We start from the raw sequence: 19,187 nt of genomic DNA, 5'->3' as shown, positions 1-19,187 counted from the left end.
ACTACTCGTCAGCAGTGCAGTAGGTGCACCTCGCATTTCCAGCCGGCAACAATGCGCTCTGGAGAGCAAGGAGTGGTGTCTGCTGTCACCTTTCCTTTGATTTCCATGCAATCCACGTACCAGTGGTGGTGGGGCATTGGGCAAGCCATGGACAAGATGATTGCCGCGGCCCTGATATGCACGTCATATCCGTGCTAAGCATCGAAGGATACTAAGTTGGATCAGGCTCGAAACTAAGGCTGAGAGAAAAAGAAGCTACAGCGGCACGCGCAGGCGACAAGCCGAGCGCGACACGTCCGGGTATGGTCCACCATGCCCGGTTTCTAATTGTGCATCCCGGCGCATCATGTTTGAAAAGCGCGGTAGTCGTCGCTAGTTGGTCGAGGCCGAGTTGGTGGTGTTGAACCTTCTCGAACCTTCTCTCTGCTTTCCGGGTTGCGCGACCGGGCCCGACGTCACCACTAGCGCCGTTTGACAAGTGGAGAGACATTCGAAGCTCTCGAGCGATAAAAGCGACGGCAACCTCGTCACCACCAGAAACCCATAGCCCGAACCCGATTTGCGCAGAAAAAACAACACTGTATTTGTTAATTATTGCCGGTCAAAATGGTCAAGGAGACGAAGCTCTACGACGCATTAGGTATGTATGCTTGAGCTGCCCCTCCACCGCCACGCCCACCGCGAGCCGACTGGGCGGGGTGGTCGAGGGTTGCGGGTAGACACATGGACGCTTTGCTGACTTTGTTGCACAGGCATATCCGAGACCGCGACGCAAGATGAGATCAAGAAGGCCTACCGCAAGTCAGCGCTGAAGTGGCACCCCGACAAGAACAAGGACAACCCGCAAGCTTCGGAGAAATTCAAAGGTATGTCCACGACTCTCACTGTGCTGCGGCTGGCGTATACATGTGCTAACAAGATGTTTAGAGTGCTCCCAAGCTTACGAGATTCTTTCCGACCCCGAGAAGCGCAAGACGTACGATCAATATGGTCTGGAATTCATACTCCGCGGCGGCGTGCCACAAGAAGATACCGGGGGCCCTGGAGGCAATCCATTTGCAGGTGCTGGAGGTGCTGGAGGCTTCCCATTCACCGCATCCGGCGGCATGCCTGGCGGCACACGAACCTTCCACTTCTCGACAGGCGGCGGCGGAAACGGATTCAACTTCTCAAACGCCGACGACATCTTTGGAGAATTCATGCGCAACAGCGGTGCCGGCGGCGGCGGCGGCGATGACTTTGACTTTGGCGGTTTCGGCATGGGTGGAATGCCTGGCGGAATGGGAGGCATGGGCGGCATGGGTGGTATGGGCGGCATGGGCGGCGGCGCAGGCGTAAAAGGCAGTCGATTCCGAGGCGGCCGACGAGCACCAGAACCCGAAGTCACAGTTGTCGAAAAGCCACTGCCAGTCAGCTTAGAAGAGCTGTACACCGGTACCACCAAGAAGCTCAAGATCAAGCGCAAGACGTACGACCAGAGCACGGGCAAGCAGAGCACACAAGACCGGATCCTCGAGGTGCCAATCAAGAAGGGATTGAAGCCGGGAAGCAAGATCAAGTTCTCGGATGTTGGTGACCAGGTTGAGGGCGGAACACAGGATTTACATTTTATTGTGTCCGAGGTAAGACGTCCCCGGTTGTTCATTCAAGAGCATCTGCTAACAACGTAATAGAAACCTCACGCCATGTTCACCCGCGAAGGCGACGACGTCAAGCATGTCATCGAGCTCGACCTCAAAGAAGCCCTCACAGGCTGGCGCCGCACTGTACAGACAATCGACGGCAAATCACTCAGTGTCGGCAGCGGCGGTCCTACAGGTCCCACCTGGACAGAACGATATCCCAACCTGGGCATGCCCAAATCAAAGAAGCCAAACGAGCGAGGAGACTTCATTGTTGGCGTCAAGATTAAGTTCCCAACCAGCTTGACACCTGCACAAAAGGAAAAGATCAAGGAAATTCTGTAAAGTGGTGGGCCCTGGATCATTCTCATTCTAGTATATCTTTTTTGTCTTGTTATTTTGCTTGGTATTATACAGCTCGTACTGAGCGGCGGGCGCTGGGTGGAGTTTTGCTAACTTTTACGACCTTGGATGAAAAGGCCTGATGAAAGACATACTGGTGCAGAAACTAGTGGATGAACTACGAAGTAACGCGTCTACGATAGACGAATCTATGAATTGCATTGTAATACTGCATGTCTCTGACCGTTTGCATTGAAGGCTATTGAATACACAGTGACGTAGTGAATGATAACTATTGATAGTAGTTCTTATTCGTTTGCAGTACCCGAGAAATGTATCCGAAGAGGACCAGGCCTAGGGGGGTGTATGCTGTGAACGGTGAGACCAAGACTCCCGATATGCGCTTGACGTCATACAGAGTCAAGAGGTCTTGTTTGCTTTTGAGACGAGGTTCCACTTCATCGCGCATCTGACATGCACTCGTCTTCCATCACCTGGTCAGATGCACGCTCTTGTCCTTGTCCTTGTCCCTCCGCACCATGTGATGCAATCTGGATTTTTGTTTTCTTACGGCCAGTGTTGCATCATCCTTGCTGCGTCTCAGATAGTAGTGAATGAGCGGACTTGGCGGGTATTGTTGCTTTTGCTTTGTGGTTGAGCCTTTGACTGACTGAGACTAAAGTTCTGCTAACTTTGATATGTTAGAATAGGAGAGTTTTTTTTTCAGTTAAATCTATGTTCTTCATGTCTGAAGAGACTGGTAGTTATTATATATAGTACTTTAGTCCATACAAGGACATGTGAGTGGCCTTGTGAAAGGGTAAGAAGCTAGTGGTATATTTTCTGCTACATGTCACCACCAATTTATCCCACTAGAAGAAACTTCTTCTAAAAATATTAGCAAAGCAGCTCACTCGACACAAGTGAACCTAGCCTGTTATAGTATACCACTCGCTCTAACTCATTACGCGTGTACAAACTCCCGGTTTCGGAGTGAAAGCACGTTATTTTGCCAAACGCTCTTCACTCCTCCCCTTCCCCCCCTTTCCCTGTCGGTTGCTTGCTAATCCGGATCTTTGCCGCTAGTCTGCTCCATTGGATAGGCAAATATGATTGTCAATCGAAATGGCGACACCATCTTCTGAACTGGAGTTGCAAAGTGATGCCGGATTTACCACATTTGCCGACGCACTTATGATCGTGCCGTACCGAAATCGAGGCTCGGTGGACTTCTTCAGACTGCGAGCATATTTTGACGCCCTCTGCCCAAACGCGAAAAACCACATCCTGGCACTGCGCGAGGACCCATCGTATTTTGCGGATGAGTTCAGAGACATTGCCGAGCATACCTCGAAGTTGATGCAAAATTCTCAAGGAAAGATCCATGAAACTGTCGGCAGCACTGGTTTTCTGATGGATAAAGCCAGAGAGGTTTTCATTGATGCATAAACCATGTATGTTGAATGGCGGGAGCTTCATCGACTCGCTGACAGCTTAGCAAACATTCGGTCAAATGATTCGAGTGGTAACTTCTCTTCTCTAATAACCGAACTCAGCTGTCCAACCTGAAACATGTTGCAACTCATGACCCGTGTGCTCGCCTACTATGCATTAACGGCGCCAAATATTCGATGATTCTTTGTTCGTCTTGATGAACATGTTGAGAATCATGGCTGTAAAATCCTTTCACAGAAGATCACTTGCTTGGAAGAGTATCAACTGATTGTATCATTTCACAGCATGACGCGACAGCAAGGCCGCAAAGGACCTGAGAATCACGCCTTGTGCCTTTTCCTGGATCATATAGCTACCATCATGCGCAGAAAAAAAGCCGCGAGAAATCTGCTATCTCCTAGAGTTTTGGAGTTCTTCTCCCAGACGTCCCTCATGGGCGAGTGTGTAATGCAGCTATCGGTATGGTTTGATAGTCCCCAAGGATACAGCATCGACATAAATGCGCCACACTCTCACTCCCGCAAAGAAGAAGAAGAATTCTCAAGGTGGCTCTACCGCCTTGATGACGCAAGTTTACCAGTAGATCACATCAACCCATTTCGGGGGGAACTGACTTACCCTGTCGACAAAGCCCGCAATGCAAGAAATGTTCGAGCTATGCGCCCCGCGGAATCCAGTCTCGACTACTTTTGGCGGTGTGTGGACAAGCTCTACGAGGTGCAGACCGGTATTGAGCAATACGAAGCCATTCGTCAGTGTATTATTGAGGGCGGTCAGATGCGACGTACACCACCTTGGGAGGATTCTGAAGATATGAAGGCGAAGTATACACAGAAGTCTGAGCACACCTACCAGCCGTTCCCCGAGATGTCTCATAACACCACTATACAGATCATCGGAGCCTTCAACAAAATAGATATTGAAGAGAAGATCAAACCGAAGACAAAAGGCAGCATAGATTCTCCGATTGCCGATGCGACTGCGATCAACGTCGTTCCAGCTGTCAGCGAAAACAATGTTCAGCAAGTATATAACTTAGACAAGCGTGCTCTGAAGGCTATGGAGACGCTTTTCCATGTTCCTCAAACCGAGAACGATGATGTCCCCAAAGCTGTCAAATGGAACGAATTCAAACGTGCCATGGTTCGTATTGGATTTTCCGTGGAAAAGCTACAGGGCTCAGCATGGCAATTCAATCCCGTTGATGCTCCTGGCATCAGCCGTAGCATTCAGTTTCACGAGCCACATCCTGACAGCGCAATCCCGCATACAATGCCAAAGCGGTTTGGAAGGAGGCTTGAGTGGGTATACGGTTGGAACAGTGACAGTTTCAGGTTGGCTTGAGTACTGAGAAGTATCGAGATTCAGGGTATCGAGTCGTTGGAGGTTCTTATTATATGAGGAAATGGGTATCGTGATGATTTTGGGAATGTATAATGAACCGCTAAAGAAGAGCCGTTGGTATGCCAGACAGCACAGAAATAAAGGAGGAGCGCATTTGAATCCTCTCAGAACTCAACCTAATCTTCCCGGATACATGATATCCACAGATGCAAGACTGCTTGTAGTGCTGTCAAGCACACATCTCGTTGGACTCGTAAGCGCAATGGGAGAAACCAGTGCCGTCGCGTCCCGCGAAAGACGCCACTCAGGCGGCACATTATGCTGCATAACCTCGACCTCAGACACCTGGCTCGACGCCAACATCTTCCCATCTTTCTGGGCCTCTACATCCGTCGGGATCCCGAGCTGGGGCGTCCCGGCATTCGAGCGCGTCTGTATAATACGCACAATCTGGCTCAGCACACCAAACTCAATCTTGAGCTTGAAGCTATACACGAGCGACTTGAACGTGGTCTGGATCATGTACAAATTCAGGAACTCGGTCGTCAGCAGCGCGGTATCCAGGACAAGCAGCAGCACATTCATAGCGACGAGCTGCCACATCCATTTCCGGGCTTTGCCGTCCAGAATGACGCGCAGCAGCTTGTGCGTTTCCCACAGGTACACGCATGAAATGCCGACTTCCTGCAGTGTAAACAGCACCATTTGGATCTTCTCCATGACCGCTTACCCGCGCGTGTACACGTCTGGGTGCTTGGTGTACTGCCGCAGGTTGAGCGTTACCGTCGGCACGCACAGACAGATGGCGGAGACGATGATGGTCCAGAAGATGGCGCGGAGCAGTTTGAGGTTTGGCGAGACGAGGTGCAGGCGTGAATATAGGACCATGGACTGGCCTGGTACCATTAAAACCCAGCCTAGCGTGAGGAGAGTATTGTAGAGATATGCATTGTGCGCGACGCTATTCTGCTTCATCCAAGCTCCTGTTGCAACTCATCCAATCAGTCCATCTCGTCTCGTCTTGGTAGTCGGAATTTGCACTCAACATACCGGTTGCATATGGCACGATACTCAGCGCATTAATGATAAGGCTCCAGAAGTACAAGCCCGAGTACTTTTTAAAGATGCAGAAAACAATCACCAGTATCTCAATCGAATTGTACCACGAGATGGCGGTAAAAGCCGTCATGGCCCGTGGCAGCGTGCGGTTGGCGCCATAGATATCGAAATTGGCGCCCGAAATGCCGTTGCTTTGCGTTGCGTTTGTCATGATGCGGATTTTAGTGCTGTGATGATGGTAATGATGATGATGATGATGATGATGATGATGCCATGAATGAATATTCTATCTCTCTGTGTCTGTGTTTGTGTGTTACACAAAGCCAACCCATATATGACGCACATTCATACAAAACCTCCAGCCAAATGTATACTACGGATGTATGTTTGTAGTGTAGTGGGGGTCCAAGCCCATTCGGGGGCGCCGTGTAATCGTGTGTCAGCAGCAAGTCCGATAACTAAGTGGAGGACTGGATGCTTGCTGTCTTGATTGGTGGAAGCAACGACAACAAGCGAGGGTTTTGCGCGGACTACGCAAAGAAACAAGAAAGCCCAAATGCTAAATTTAGAGTCGGAAGAAAAAAAAGTCCACGAGGCTACATGGATGGGTGGGGGGAAAAAGGTGCCTGATGCGGTATAGATGGCTGTTGGCCGAGTGTACCTATTTTGAGGAATTAGATCGAGGAGCGCTCCACAATACACACACACATGCTTATCTGTGGGATTAGGTATGTAGGAGGATCTTTGTTAGTTGTCGGTGTATGATCAGTAAGAGGTACCGACTTCCATTCGAGTTGAAATATCCAAAAACAGAAAACAAAAGACTATAATTAGTAGGAGATGCATGCTTATATCCGCGTTAAAGAATATTTATTATACACCACGCCCCTTCTACCTTGACATCTCATCATAAGATGAATCAACGGCTAGACTCTGAGATATCACAAGCTTCCGCCAAGTGCAGCTAAGCAACCGGAGCACACGCTTCAAGAAGAGAATAGTAACGATACGTCAGCGAGCCAATCAAAATACGCGGCCTGAAGTCCGGGAAAGCAAAGTAAAAGCATGTTTTTACCCAAGGCCGTTAGATGATCGACTAGTCTCCGCGGAGGTGCTGGAAATAGTAGAATGGAGATTGGCGAGGCGGAAAAGTCGGGTAATCTGGAAGCTTGGTGCTCTAGTGTAGACATGTCTAGCTACGACTACGCACCAGAGGTCTTAGATTGGATTCTGTAGTGAAATTTATGCAGGTATTTGATAGGATGGTAACATGGGTATTCAAATGCTCTACTATACAAGGGTTGGTCCAAAGCCGAATGCGAATGGACGTTCTAGGATGAAAAATGGACTCGTGCAAGAATTCATAGGAACATGTAGAGATGCCGAAAGCTAGACTACCAAACGCCTTGCATGCAATGCCAGAAACACAGACTAATGCAAATAACGCAAATATACGTATCATGTTAGGTTTCGGCGTGTCCAGTGGGACCTTGGTCCGTGTCTATGATTTGTTAGCATTGATTCTGAGCAGTGTTTAGAGTACTTACAATCCATTGTAACAAAAGCACGGTCTACCTCGTTCAAACCCTCAAGACAGTACTGCAGGGTCTCTGCAATGTCGTGGCATGTCCTCAGTGGAGTCCCCTCGTTCATGAGTACATCAATCTCGACGCAAACACCGTCACCAGCGTGGTACACCTTGAGGCTCTTGAAGCCCTCAACGAGTGGTGCAAAGCGGTATGCCATGAACATCATCTTGCGTTCTATGCGTTCATCTGCGGCTTCTCCAGTAAGACGGGTAATGTTTTCAAAACAAGTGCAAGCCCAGTCGTAGATGATGTACAGCGAAAGGCAGGCTGCACCGAGAGGATCGAGCCACCAGACATTGACCTGGGCACCGATGAGAGGGAACAAAAGAGACAGGGTATTGAAGTAGACATCTGTGGCTGTTAGATTTTAAATCAAGCAACTCGTAGAAAGACATACCAGTCTTGCAATCCTGAGCTAGAGCCTGCACTTGAGTAGTTTTGACCCTGGCGCATCCAATCCAGATTGTACCTTTGACAACAATCGTAGAGACCATGGCGAAAATGGCTGCAGGAGGAAGCGTGGCTACGCTGTGGTCGCCACTAGGTAGCAGCTTGTTGATGGACTCTTGGAGGATTTGGAGGAAAGAAATGACCATGATGATGGAGAAGACCAGGATACCGATGGGTTCGAGACGCTTGCGACCAATGGGAAACTTTTTTCGCAGAGATTGAAGACGCCAGCCGACGAGCTTGTTGGTAGTCCAGATGATGACGGTGCAGAGCAAGTCGAGAGCGGAATCAACGAGGGACGCGATCAAAGAGAGGGAGTTTGACCAGATGGCGGCGATGCCTTTGGCGATGAGTAAGAGGATGTTGACGAGGACATTGATCTGTACGTTGTCAGCTTGATGCGCACCTGTTGCAATTGCAAGACTCACATTGATGGCCCATCGGACGTGCTTGGCTGCCTTTCTCCGCTTCTCGCGCTCTTCTTCCGGCAGGAAAGGTTCCAAGTCCTCTCCGCTGAGACCCAAAGGACCTCTGTCCTCGGCCACACCATCGTGGTCGGGGTCCCTGGGGTTCATACTGTCGACAATGTCGTCGGCGAGCGAAGATACGACCATGTCGACCTCGGCCCAACCGTCAATGCGTTCGTTTTGCTCTTCGTAAAACTTGCGGACTTTTTTATTCTTTATTCTCTTGAGCTACAGGCAGTATGTCAGAGTCAGTCGTGTCTGTCGAGTTCTCTGACGTACGCTTTCCTCGCTCTTCCTGTAAACCTCGAGGGCATCGTGGTCGACCTTATCGATCAACTTGCGCTTGAGCTCCGAGGCGCGGTTGTCCTTGACGGTCTGCTCAATGGCGTCCCGAAAGCGCTGCCTGGGCTTGACAGGATTGATGGCTCCATAGCCGCTCTCTAGATCAACACGCTGGTATTTGGTGAACTGCTCGGGATTGCCGCGACTGTTGACGTTGCCATTGCTGCCGTTGAGCAGCTGTCTTCCTCCGACCATGGCTGTGTATGATCAGGAGGTTGCTGATATGTTGGAGGCTTGTGAAAAAGGAAAGTATGGAGCAGGAATGGACGGATGGAGGTAGTGGCGAGATGGGTGAGCCAAAGGAAAGCTGACAGCACACGACAGTGACGACGCGACGCGCCGGCAAACCAAGGCACATATGTAAAGTTTGAGAGGCTGAAGGCGCCAATGCGTAATAGCGTGCAAGAAGGCATCATAGTCTGGCAGGCTAAACCAGAAGCGGCTCTGTGCCTGCGTGGGGAGGGATTTCTTGGTAGAGCTTGTGCCTGCTTGCGTCAAGAAAGCCGCATGACGTCATCGGCATGGCGGCGTGTGGAGATGATGTCGCCTTGGCAGGCACGTTCCATGCATGTCTCAGTGGTATACTGGCACTCGTACCGACACTTGTCTTTGGGAGTTGTTGAAATCATCACGGCGATGGGCAAGACGGGCAGACGGGCAAAGACGCAGATGCAGGCTCTATATACAGTGCACCACCACGTGACCATCACGAATGGCGGGCGAGAACATCACCACCACCACCACCACTGCCACGGCCGTTGGACCCACTGCTCGGCCTTCGGAACCCGGGGCGCCGTTCCGAGCAGCCGAGAGGCAAAAGCAACCATCCTTCGCTTGACCTTCCTGCCCATTCCCCTCGACATTTCACACTGCCGTGTCGGCGCCATGAAGCCCGTCTTCTCTTTAGCGCCATCGCTAATCTCCAGCCTTGCATACACTACTTCCCATCGAGTACCACCTGAACTATGGCCTCACAGCCCTCGACAGCCTTCCTTGAGAGCCCACGAATTTATCCCAACGCCATGACAAGCTTGCCATTCCTGTTGGCCAAGACACGACAAGCCCACCGGCCCTTCAACCGCTTTACATAATCATGGACCCCGCACAACGTCTCATCTCACCCGTGCCGTCCGTTTCATTCAACAAGACAGGCGAAGCCCACATCCCTTTGCTGGCTTCACGCGCCCCATCAGATATATAAAGACTTCATCTCCCATTGTCCATCTCCAAATCCTGACGTCCAGACAAATCATCATGGCGCCGTCAACAGCTCATGACCGCCGCAGCAGCGATGGCATTGTGCTCTTTCTATATGCTGTCCTCGCTGCACTCGGCCTGTATACCATGCGCATAGTGACCACCATGAACGACGTACCCGTGGGCTTCATGGAAATGCTGCAGGCGCCCACCCTCCCTGACGGTACTCTTATCAAAACAGTCTACACCGGTATTGAGCCTCTCGATCAAGGCTTGACTGCCATGGTCTCGGCATTTATGCTTGGTTCTACCGGATGGAACCAAGCCTTTTACTGGCAGCCAGAGATGTCAACAATCAAGCTCATCAAGCCGAGCTAACTTGATACAGTAATAGGCTAGCTTTTTTAGGCCTAATCATTACTATATCGCGTTAGCTCGGCTTGATGAGCTTGATTGTTGACATCTCTGCTGGCAGCAAATTCACTTTCTCCTCCAAGTTGCCCCCATCATCGCCATCATGAATGTCGAGGCCTGTCGAGTGCGGAATCAGAGTAGCTGGCTGAAATAGTGAGTCGTTGCTTGACGCATCTGTCACGGCATTTTCGTCCTAACCCTCTTTAGTACTGCTTTCTGGGCCGCTATCTACCAAAACATCGGAGGCGCTACCATCATCACCATCTGGTGGATGCTTATCCATAACATGTCCAGCCCCAAGTCTTACTACCAAAGCGGGCGCACTGTTCCCCTACCATATGCACGCGTCATCCTACTCGGAACTATACTCTTTTACATCATACCTACTTTGGCCATATGGCTCCCTACTAGCAAGAGCATGGACGCCCTCCAGAATATCTTGGCATTTTGGCAGTTTACTCCTCTCTTGGTCAACATTCCCCTCTGGCTCGTCTATCCCACTAGTTCCTTGACCGTCACCTCCAAGAACAAGAACAGCGACATATTCCACCTCCGCATCCTGTACGTCTTCATGTTCTTCTTCTCCATAGCAGTCCACTGGTACACCATCTACGGCATCTCTGTCTCGCCACATCCCGATGTCACGTACGCCCGCGTCTTTGTGCCCAGTACATACACCTGGAAGAAGGACGCAGCTTGGGGCTTGTTATGGATCTTCCAATGCGATTGGGTCGTCATGACCGTCATGTGTGTCATACATTCTTGTGTCACAGTGTGCGATATCCAGCGCGTGAAGAAGGGAGAGGCTTCGCTCGAAAACATTTTTGAGAGTTTTTTGATCATCATGACCATCACCATTGGAGGTGGCCCGCCTGCAGCACTGTCTGCGGTTTGGTATTGGCGCGAGGGCCATATGGCAGCGATTGAGAATGCATCCGCGGCGAAGAAGGGTCAGTAATGGGACCATGATGCTGGTAGTCAGATGCCATGTGATGTCATCCATTTAATGTCCTACTTGAAGCGCACCCGCGGGGTATCAGGACGGGGAAGCCCAGGGCTTACGGCAAATCGTGGTATGGAGAAGAGACACAAGGAAAACAAAGATGTAATGAAAAACATGAGTCGAAAATCGCAAGCAGCGCGTCTTGTGCGTGCCATGCAAGAACAATCTACTTTAGTTTATTTTCTTTCTTGAACTAGTCTTGCAACGTCGCTTTTCCCTTGGTATTTATGAAACTATCACTATTCTATGCCTGCCTGTTCAGCAACCCGCTCAATCAAATCTGCCATGGCAAATTCAGCATTCTTCACTTTTCCATCTCCGCAGCCTACGGCCCAGCCCTACATGATTGAATTTCGTCCTTCCTTAATCCTCGATTAGAACGGTTGAATAAATACTACTCATGGCCGATCCAGAATAGGCAAAAAAACCTCCTTCACACCCCCCAGCAAAGGCGACTCAAGCGCCCGCTCCCAGTCATCCTTCCGTATGCTCTCCAAAGCCTGCACCCCAATATCCACAAGTCTCTTCGTCCCCTCGTCATCACACCACTGCACGCCCACAGGCCAAAACGCAACATGCACTGCGCAATGCACCAGCATCCTACGAAGCCACGTCTTGCCCAGCACCTCAGAACCTCCCCTCGCCGCAACATAGGCACGCAGAAACGCCACTCGCAAACCCCTACCGCCTCGGAAGCGGTCGAGCAGAAACGCTTCAGCTGCAAACTGGCCCACGTCGGTTGCACTCGTGCCGCGGCGCACCATTTCCCAATCTGCAATCGTGAGCTGCATAGCGTTGTTTGCTGTGTTGTCGTGAGTATGCACGAGCACGTTGCCGGGCCAAAAGTCGCCGTGACACACGCATTCGTTGTCAGTGGCGAGGAGACTGCCGAATTCCGCGTTCATGGCATGTGCGAGGTCGGGGGCGTAGCTAAACTTTTCGAGCGCTGTGTGGAGTCCATTGTACGAGTAGCGGTATATGTTGACTGCGATGTGATTGTTTTTGCTTTTGCTGTTTTCAGTGTTCTTGTCTTCATCTGGTAGCGCGAGAGAAACGGCCGTGGAAGAAGTGTGCAGTGCTGCAAGCCATGCTGCTAGTTCCTGGCCAATATGCGGTATGTCGAGTGCGGAATCCGTGTAAGCTTCTTTGAGGTTACGGCTTCCGCCGTCTTCGATCTCAAGTAGTTTTCTCGCTTTGTCGTAGCTCAGGAGCCTGGCTGCATGGACAGTTGTGTTTGGGGGGTTGACGAGCAGGGTTCTGTTCTCAGAGGACAGCATAGCGAGGATGTTGGCTTCGTAGTCCATGCGCGTGGGATCGAAGGCGAAGTTGCTGTTGCTGTGGAGATAGGGTGCTGCATGCTTGAAGATGCTTGTAGAGCCGTCTTCTCGTGTCGAGCGGTATACGTAGTTTGCTGTGCCGCCTGAAAGCAGCTCAACTCGGGGGTTTTCCCGTCGAGTGGCTGCAAGATAGTCGATAAGCCCTTGCTCTGTGGTGAGATTGTAGGATGAAGCCATAGTTTCTGAATGTGCTGAGGAGAGGGCCACCTCGTCTGGATACTTTTATTGCTTTTTCTCAGATGTATGCAAACTACCTTGGCTACATGCCAGCGTGTAGTCAAGTCGTCCTTATATTTTGCGATGCATCCATATGAAAAAGCTTAGTTCCATAATCTGTGTGCCTCAGGCATGGGGTCATTATGATTGTATATGAGTCATGCGCGAAGAGGTGTCAGTAAAGGAACGGTGGTAGGGGTTGTGCAGCCACAAAGGTGGGGCAGGCTAGTTCAAAACCGGAATGGCTTCTATTCTTCTCTCAGCTCACATCCAACATACATATCAGAATATTCTACTCATTTATTTCAAAGAAAAATATTGAAGCAGTAAGAATTTCTGAGTAAGGGCGGTTAAGGCGGTTATGTTTGGCTTCCTCTTACGATGTAGATAGCAGAAAATGCCTTAGCAAGTCGCTGTTGTATAATGCCAGGTCCGGATATTTTGCTATAGATATTATGTAAACAAGGATTGTGATTTCCAGGTAGTATTACAGGGTAAGTATTCGTGCATAAAACTGGGTGCAGCAAGTTTTAGGAGGTAGAATGATAGGAGTGGTTCTAATAACCGCTATGGATAACTATCAACCACCGTCACTTCCACGCACGACACTCTGCACGCCCGACATGCACGCCCGGCAACGCCAAGCACTACCTCTGAAAAATACACCCGTCAATCTCTACGCCCGGAAACCACCGACACTTTTACTACCGTCAGTTCCACCGCCACCAACAACTGTTATTTCCGTCAGCTTTCATTACTCTTAAGCTGCACTACTGCTATCAACCTCGGACAACCTCGGACAACCTCTACCCACCAACTACCCCTATTTACGACCTCCACGCCTGAAACTCTTACTGCTAACTACTGGATTTGTATTTAAAGTACAGATCTCTCTACAATGTAAACTATCAACATGCTGTATCTCGCTGCCTGTCACATCAATGAGCTTACAAGTAGCCCAGATACCAAGCATAAAACTAGCACTACCGGCAAAACTAGTTCAAGTAGACAATTGCTAGCACATAGGTGAGACAATCAAGTCTCTTGACAAACTGATACAAACCAGAAGAGCAAAGACGGTAAGAACTTATAAGATAGTTGTCTACATCCATAGCGTTAGGAGTTAAGGGAGCTAAGTAAGGTAAAATAGCAAGCAGTTCATAACTCTCTTTGTTCATATTGAGGCCTTAGGAAAGTCATGATCAACTCAATTTTCCCCTTGGTCTAGGCAGCAGCGGGAGATGTGCGCCTCTATGCACGTGCATACTAGTCGTTCCGCTTCTAGCTAACCTGTTTGTGCGATACTATAAACGCCTCCGCATATCTTCTTCCACGTCAAGGAGCGGCATTCTCTTGAGCTCAATCATTGCGACCTGTTACATTACAATTACCTTACCGAACCTACCACAGTCTTCCGGAGATACTTGTTCGAGATTTCGATACTACAATGGCTAGCGACGAGCTAGTTGGAAGGATCCATAGTCTAACCCTTGAGCAAAGTGGGGGCCAAAACCAGGCCCATACCGCATCTCCTCCGACAAACAGCCGCACTGCTTTCCCGAAGGAGAATGTCAATAACCTTGTCTTGTACGTCAGCGCCACGGTTTCTCATGCGCAAGCAATTGGGACTGCAACCAGGCATATGGAGGACTTTGAGATCGGATCCATGTCCGACGTATGTTTACTCTATGAGCAAGCTAAAAGGCTTATAGAGGTCCAATCCAGACTCGAAAATGCAATAAAAGCAATTTTAGAATCGCCAGAAAGCTCGGTTGTTAACCATCTTAAGTCCCTTGGTCAAAACGAAACTAAAATCTCGCACGCGACACCAATTGCACATCTTCTCTCCCATTTCGATGGAAAAATCAGAAACATTGTCCGCAAAGTTCTTGACAGGGCAAAACCAGAAGAAGTGCTGTGGAGGATTGCGGAAGAATGTTTCAAAGAAAGCTGTTTTCAGGGAATTCTCAATTCCGACGACTACTTCGTTCCACTCGGAGAGACTCAAATGGGTTGGCATTACGACTCAGACTGTGAGGATGAATTATACTTTGAGAATGAAGGCCGTCTCGATTTGGACGAGGGCTATGCAGAATCTTGGCGCGAAAGGACGGAAAAGAGAATCGAAGGCGATAGGGAGAGAAGAGAAGGTTGGAGGGATTTCTGGATCCAAGTGCTGGACCATACACTTGGAGGACCCACACTCTTCTATCCCCGAGCGAACAATAATGTCAAACTCCCGGAAATGCCCGCCGTACCGCCGTATCTGTTTCGAACTTTTGATAAGTGCAGCCATAGACAGATTGCCGAGAGTGCGATAGCATCGTCAGCAAGTCATGAACCACGGAAAAACCATAAAGATCTTCTAGCCATGGACAAATTCAATGCGGCAAAGTTGCTCTATAACCATTTCAACTGGCGTCACCATGACAAGAGAGGCAAAGAAATCAACTTGGCATCTTGGACTAGCTCCCTCCCTTACGCCATCCAATATGCGCTTTACAGGAGACAGGATCACAAAGATCAAAGACGATTACTTCGCGATGACGAAATCAAGATATGCGTGATTGATACCAGGCGGTTTCCCAAAGGTCAATTTGTGCGGGATATAGAACTGCTCAACGCATACCATGCCACTGCCGAGATGAGCAGAGATCGAGAAGTGCTCAGCCATTTCAACTTTCGCCTGAAGACCGAAGCATACCATAACGGTGAATATCTGTCACAAGGCGCGGTGAAACTTGCAGGCCGGTTCTGCATGGTTTCCTTGGAGCAACTAGAAAACGCAGGTCTGTTCAGACTGTATCCAGAATTCAGTGTTCAAACATCGGGAAAATGGGCAAAAGTGTTGTGTTATCTGCGCGAACAATGGCGCGATGAGCAAGAAACTGCCAACGAAGACATTGCATGTGTTCTCAACATTGCATTGACCTGCTTCCAGCCCTTCAATCTCCGCGATATGGTTTGCATACTTTTGGCTTTTAGAAATCGCAGACTATCGAGTAAGTGGACATGCTCTATGTAATAAGCAAATCTGACGAAATAAGGCAACGTTACCCCTTCCGACTATTCCAAGCCCCCCTCGTGGGCTGAGAAACCGGCCGATGTCAAGCGATACTGGCAACTACATCAGACGCTGAAGACTTTGGAAAGGCGGAATATCGATCACAGTGTCTTGCGTGGCATCTTTGCGTAAATTATATAGTTTCGACGGGCACACAGATAGAGGTAGTGGTTGAAAGGCTGTGTCCCAGTTAGCACTTCAATGTGTTCTTTGTGGAAATAAACGGATATTGTTACCGTGCTCAGCGATGTGTTAGTGCAAGACCTTGACTCAAATCTGTATCGGAGTGCTATGACAAAACACTTTGTGGTGATGTTATCGAACACAGTTGTTCCTCTTTCTTATGTTCCGTCCATACCTGGCCAAATTCCAAAACGCGCTATCTACATTCAGCTGTCAGTACGGGTGTATAAACTGTTTAAGAAACCACCAGCAGAAGCGAGAAAGATAATGTAGAGATTTTCAGAAGCTTAGCCTGACATCTCAATACTTGCATAGATCCATGCCTTGTCCCATCCTCTGCATTGAAGTCTATCAATTCATCAACATTATCTTCCTTTGCATCGCCGCATGAATCGAAATCTTTAACTCTTATTATATAACCACATGGCCCTTGACGCCTCCCTCATTACTATCACGCAACAGATTCAACGCGCTCTTAATCGTCCCTACTATCCGCCCCACAAACGTATCCGGATACTAAGGAACATAGTAAATTTATAAAGCAGACAAACACCACAACTCTACCCATGCCCAACGCTGTGAAAGGCTGGATAGAACACGCCCGAAGAAACTGCACGTTGTGGAGAAACATCCTGAAAATAAATGCTTAGAAGAACAGTTTAAAGCCTCAATAAAGAAAAAAAATATGTCTATCTTGTTATCTAGACTACCAAGGAAATTCCATTTGTCCCTCCCCCAAACCGCACACTCAATGCTTCCTCAGCCTCAACACCATCCACCCAAACAACCTATACGCAAACACAATAACAAGCATATACCCGACATACTTTCCCACATTACCCGTGTTAAACCCATACACGCTCAACACAGCCTTTCCCTCAACCAAGCACTGATCCTGCAGCGCACTCGGATACATGCACTGGCACGTCCCATCAGCCAGTCTCTGACAGGCATAATTCCTCTTACCAAACTCATTCACCATCATGCCGCGAAAGACATAAGCCTGGTAATCGATGTAGTGAAAGACGTAGCGCCAAAAGACATTGAGCGTCTCAGGCTGGACCATAAACCCATTTACACACATCCACAGGCCGTTCGCGAAGGCGGTTGCGGCTAGTGCGACAACGAAGATGGGGATGAGAGAGGCGAGCAGCACGACAAGCGACTCGGCAGCGAGGAGATCGAGAAACAGCCATAAAACCCACATCCAGAAGCCGTCGGCGGAGGGCCGGAAGTTGCCGAGCCAGTAGCTGATGATGCTGAAGAGAATGGTGATGAGGAAGAGGTACGGGATGCCGATGATGAAGTTGGCGAGCATAAACGAGGTGGGGCCGTAGAGCCCATTCGCACGCTCTTTGCTGTACATGGCGAGATCCTCCAGGTACGCGGGGATGTAGGCAACCGCCATGAAGGACATGAATGCCCCGCCGAAGAAGATGGCGTTGGTGAAGGCTTGGATGTTGGTTTGCGTGGGGGACAGCCGCAGCCATACTGTGCCCATCATGATCGCGAGGCCCATGTACATGGCGATCCGGATCCCGTAGGCGACTATGTCGCGGTATGATTTTATGAAGGACCGGTGGATCAGTGTGAAGGGGATGCTGGCGCGGCTGGCGGTCGCATGGAGTGACATGGACGTAGAGATGCTTGTCGCGTTTGCGGACGCCGCGTGGATTCGCTCGGATACGGCGATTGCGGTAGGGGAATTGGCCCACGAAGTGTGCAGGTCGTTGAGGCGCTGAGTCGCCGAGTCGTTGTCAGATGCGAAGTCTGTGTTGACAAGATCGATGACGAATTCAGCGGGATTGGTATACAGAGGAATCTTAAACACATGGCACGTTAGATTCCCGACTCCATGGTTGTGCTCGTAGTACTCACTTCGTATCCCAGACCTGCAAAGTAACCTTTCAGCTCCTTGACAGCACCATTATACACGACCTTGCCCCTGCTTATGAGCATGAGCTTATCGAAAAGCTCAAACGTGGTCGTCGACGGCTGATGGATCGACGCAATAACCAGGACTTTATACTTCTTGGCGATATTCTTGACAAAGTTCATCACCTCGAAACTCGCAGCCGAATCCAGGCCGCTGGTCGGCTCGTCGAGGAACAGGATTTTGGGGCTCGTAATGAGTTGACTGGCTACGCTCACACGCCGCTTCTGGCCGCCTGACACGCCCTTGCGGATCGGTGTCCCGATTAGAGTGTCGGCTTGGTTCTGGAGTCCAAACGAGGATAGGAGACTTGAGATGCGTTCTTTGCGCGCGGCCTTGCTAATCGATCTATGGACATGTCAGTCAAGAAAAGGACACTCCAAGTTCAAGATAAAGGGGCTTGCGGGAAAGACATACCTAGGCAGTGCAAGTTGAGCTGCAAAATACATAGTCTCCCTGACGGTCAGAGACCCCACCAGAGCATCCTCCTGCTCAACATAGCTACTCAGTTTCCTGAAGGAAGCCAGAGTCGTGGGCTCCCCATTGATACGCAGGTCCTGCTGCATAGTAGCCTTTGGCGTGGCCGCCCGATGAGCCAGTACATTGAGCAAAGTCGTCTTTCCGGAGCCACTGGGGCCCATCAACGCGAGGATCTCGCCCGCCTCCAAGATACCGCTGACATTAGATAGGATGTCAAGCGGCTGTTTCGAAGCCCGGTCTTTGACTGTAACAGTAACATTTTCCCAGCTAAAGTTTTGCACCACGTTGTTAGTTAGATGGGCAAAGTCCGTGGCATCGGCGCCCTTTTCGATGTCCTGCGAGTCGACTGTCGACGACATTCCCGGAATAGGAAATTATCCAAGCAGTTCAAAAAAAAATAAAGATAAAAGATACTCTGATATTAAAACACTACCCGACTCAAGTGGATTAAAGAAACAGCAAGCACAGAAATATTTATCCTCAGCCACCGCAGGCGTTCAAGGCCCCCCAAATCAACATAGACACGAGCCCCCCGTACAGCCATCGGGGAACAAATCATCGAAGCCATGGCCCTCACAGCTGAACCCCTAGCGCGTAATCTTTCTCCACCCCAGCGTTGTGCTACAGATCAGCACACACACAACACACACGCCGAGGACGAACAGGCGGAGGAGCACGAATGCTTATTAG

The 19,187-nt window shown here is 49.8% G+C and overlaps 7 protein-coding genes across 7 annotated transcripts; 3 read left to right on the top strand and 4 right to left on the bottom strand.

Annotated features, from left to right (window-relative positions):
• The first annotated feature begins 529 nt into the window (after positions 1-529).
• Positions 530-2,184, top strand: SETTUDRAFT_167810 (uncharacterized protein). The gene is made up of 4 exons (XM_008024903.1): positions 530-640; positions 753-866; positions 928-1,622; positions 1,674-2,184. Exons 1-4 carry the CDS (start codon positions 607-609, stop codon positions 1,965-1,967), a joined length of 1,137 nt encoding a protein of 378 aa, XP_008023094.1. The 5' UTR covers positions 530-606; the 3' UTR covers positions 1,968-2,184.
• Positions 2,185-2,422: 238 nt separating this feature from the next.
• On the bottom strand, positions 2,423-6,033 carry SETTUDRAFT_159678 (uncharacterized protein; the record flags this gene model as incomplete). The annotated part of the gene is made up of 4 exons (XM_008024902.1): positions 2,423-2,515; positions 5,151-5,477; positions 5,508-5,746; positions 5,814-6,033. 4 exons carry the CDS (start codon positions 6,031-6,033, stop codon positions 2,423-2,425), a joined length of 879 nt encoding a protein of 292 aa, XP_008023093.1.
• A 1,053-nt stretch (positions 6,034-7,086) lies between these two features.
• On the bottom strand, positions 7,087-9,002 carry SETTUDRAFT_167809 (uncharacterized protein). The gene is made up of 5 exons (XM_008024901.1): positions 8,608-9,002; positions 8,290-8,556; positions 7,809-8,241; positions 7,370-7,762; positions 7,087-7,323 (listed from the first exon to the last, which is right to left on the bottom strand). The coding sequence occupies exons 1-5, from the start codon at positions 8,863-8,865 to the stop codon at positions 7,286-7,288; spliced, it is 1,389 nt and encodes a 462-aa protein (XP_008023092.1). The 5' UTR covers positions 8,866-9,002; the 3' UTR covers positions 7,087-7,285.
• A 922-nt stretch (positions 9,003-9,924) lies between these two features.
• SETTUDRAFT_159676 (uncharacterized protein) lies at positions 9,925-11,239 on the top strand (the record flags this gene model as incomplete). Its single annotated transcript, XM_008024900.1, has 3 exons — positions 9,925-10,152; positions 10,343-10,434; positions 10,489-11,239. 3 exons carry the CDS (start codon positions 9,925-9,927, stop codon positions 11,237-11,239), a joined length of 1,071 nt encoding a protein of 356 aa, XP_008023091.1.
• Positions 11,240-11,544: 305 nt separating this feature from the next.
• SETTUDRAFT_127885 (uncharacterized protein) lies at positions 11,545-12,958 on the bottom strand. The gene has a single exon (XM_008024899.1). The coding sequence runs from the start codon at positions 12,796-12,798 to the stop codon at positions 11,683-11,685; it is 1,116 nt and encodes a 371-aa protein (XP_008023090.1). The 5' UTR covers positions 12,799-12,958; the 3' UTR covers positions 11,545-11,682.
• Positions 12,959-14,284: 1,326 nt separating this feature from the next.
• SETTUDRAFT_37788 (uncharacterized protein) lies at positions 14,285-16,033 on the top strand (the record flags this gene model as incomplete). Its single annotated transcript, XM_008024724.1, has 2 exons — positions 14,285-15,839; positions 15,885-16,033. 2 exons carry the CDS (start codon positions 14,285-14,287, stop codon positions 16,031-16,033), a joined length of 1,704 nt encoding a protein of 567 aa, XP_008022915.1.
• A 728-nt stretch (positions 16,034-16,761) lies between these two features.
• On the bottom strand, positions 16,762-18,923 carry SETTUDRAFT_167807 (uncharacterized protein). The gene is made up of 3 exons (XM_008024898.1): positions 18,435-18,923; positions 17,963-18,365; positions 16,762-17,906 (listed from the first exon to the last, which is right to left on the bottom strand). The coding sequence occupies exons 1-3, from the start codon at positions 18,854-18,856 to the stop codon at positions 16,833-16,835; spliced, it is 1,899 nt and encodes a 632-aa protein (XP_008023089.1). The 5' UTR covers positions 18,857-18,923; the 3' UTR covers positions 16,762-16,832.
• Between the last annotated feature and the right edge of the window lie 264 nt (positions 18,924-19,187).

Source organism: Exserohilum turcica (genome assembly GCF_000359705.1).
Source record: "Exserohilum turcica Et28A unplaced genomic scaffold SETTUscaffold_13, whole genome shotgun sequence".
Lineage (NCBI taxonomy): Eukaryota > Fungi > Ascomycota > Dothideomycetes > Pleosporales > Pleosporaceae > Exserohilum > Exserohilum turcicum.
This window is presented reverse-complemented; position numbering and strand designations above follow the sequence as displayed.

Bases quoted from the DNA above. Each gene is read 5' to 3' on its own strand.
- SETTUDRAFT_167810 (XM_008024903.1), top strand. From the start codon at position 607: ATGGTCAAGGAGACGAAGCTCTACGACGCATTAG. The intron at 867-927 runs GTATGTCCACGA...CAAGATGTTTAG, and splicing joins AGCTTCGGAGAAATTCAAAG to AGTGCTCCCAAGCTTACGAG. The intron at 1,623-1,673 runs GTAAGACGTCCC...ACAACGTAATAG, and splicing joins TACATTTTATTGTGTCCGAG to AAACCTCACGCCATGTTCAC.
- SETTUDRAFT_167809 (XM_008024901.1), bottom strand. From the start codon at position 8,865: ATGGTCGGAGGAAGACAGCTGCTCAACGGCAGCAATGGCAACGTCAAC. The intron at 8,557-8,607 runs GTACGTCAGAGA...TACTGCCTGTAG, and splicing joins ACAGGAAGAGCGAGGAAAGC to CTCAAGAGAATAAAGAATAA. The intron at 7,763-7,808 runs GTATGTCTTTCT...TAACAGCCACAG, and splicing joins AGCTCAGGATTGCAAGACTG to ATGTCTACTTCAATACCCTG.
- SETTUDRAFT_127885 (XM_008024899.1), bottom strand. From the start codon at position 12,798: ATGGCTTCATCCTACAATCTCACCACAGAGCAAGGGCTTATCGACTAT.
- SETTUDRAFT_167807 (XM_008024898.1), bottom strand. From the start codon at position 18,856: ATGTCGTCGACAGTCGACTCGCAGGACATCGAAAAGGGCGCCGATGCC. The intron at 18,366-18,434 runs GTATGTCTTTCC...ACATGTCCATAG, and splicing joins GCTCAACTTGCACTGCCTAG to ATCGATTAGCAAGGCCGCGC. The intron at 17,907-17,962 runs GTGAGTACTACG...CATGTGTTTAAG, and splicing joins TTGCAGGTCTGGGATACGAA to ATTCCTCTGTATACCAATCC.